The sequence below is a fragment of the Leptonychotes weddellii genome, unplaced genomic scaffold (assembly GCF_054177405.1).
Source record: "Leptonychotes weddellii isolate Sample4059 unplaced genomic scaffold, ASM5417740v2 HiC_scaffold_278, whole genome shotgun sequence".
NCBI lineage: Eukaryota > Metazoa > Chordata > Mammalia > Carnivora > Phocidae > Leptonychotes > Leptonychotes weddellii.
In genome coordinates this window covers 1-510 of record NW_027871827.1, presented here as the reverse complement: position 1 = coordinate 510, position 510 = coordinate 1, and the positions used below count along the sequence as shown (strand labels likewise).

The 510-nt window shown below is 40.2% G+C and overlaps 1 protein-coding gene across 1 annotated transcript in view; it reads left to right on the top strand.

The window, feature by feature from the left end:
* LOC102748968 (small ribosomal subunit protein eS1) overlaps positions 1–505 on the top strand; it is a gene marked incomplete at its 3' end in the record, with an annotated part of 925 nt that extends 420 nt beyond the window's left edge. Inside the window, 2 exon segments of the mRNA XM_081810519.1 lie at positions 99–189; positions 192–505. Coding sequence (XP_081666645.1) covers positions 99–189; positions 192–505 — 405 coding nt within the window.
* Positions 506–510: the final 5 nt, after the last annotated feature.

The window sequence follows — 510 nt, the reverse complement described above, 5'->3', positions numbered from 1 at the left end:
TCGCATCTGATGGCCTCAAGGGTCGTGTTTTTGAAGTGAGCCTTGCTGATCTGCAGAATGATGAAGTTGCGTTTAGAAAATTCAAGCTAATTACTGAGGATGTTCAGGGCAAAAACTGCCTGACTAATTTCCATGGCATGGATCTTACCCATGACAAAATGTGCTCCATGGTCAAAAAATGGCAGAGCATGATGAGGCTCATGTTGATGTCAAGGCTACCAATGGTTATTTGCTTCGTCTATTTTGTGTTGGTTTTACTAAAAAACGCAATAATCAGATTCGGAAGACCTCTTATGCTCAGTACCAACAGGTCCATCAAATTCGGATAAAGATGATGGAAATCATGACCCGAGAGGTGCAAACAAAAGACCTGAAAGAAGTGGTCAATAAATTGATTCCAGACAGCATCAGAAAAGATATAGAAAAGGCTTGTCAGTCTATTTATCCACTCCATGATGTCTTCGTTAGAAAAGTAAAAATGCTGAAGAAGCCCAAGTTTGAACTGGGAAA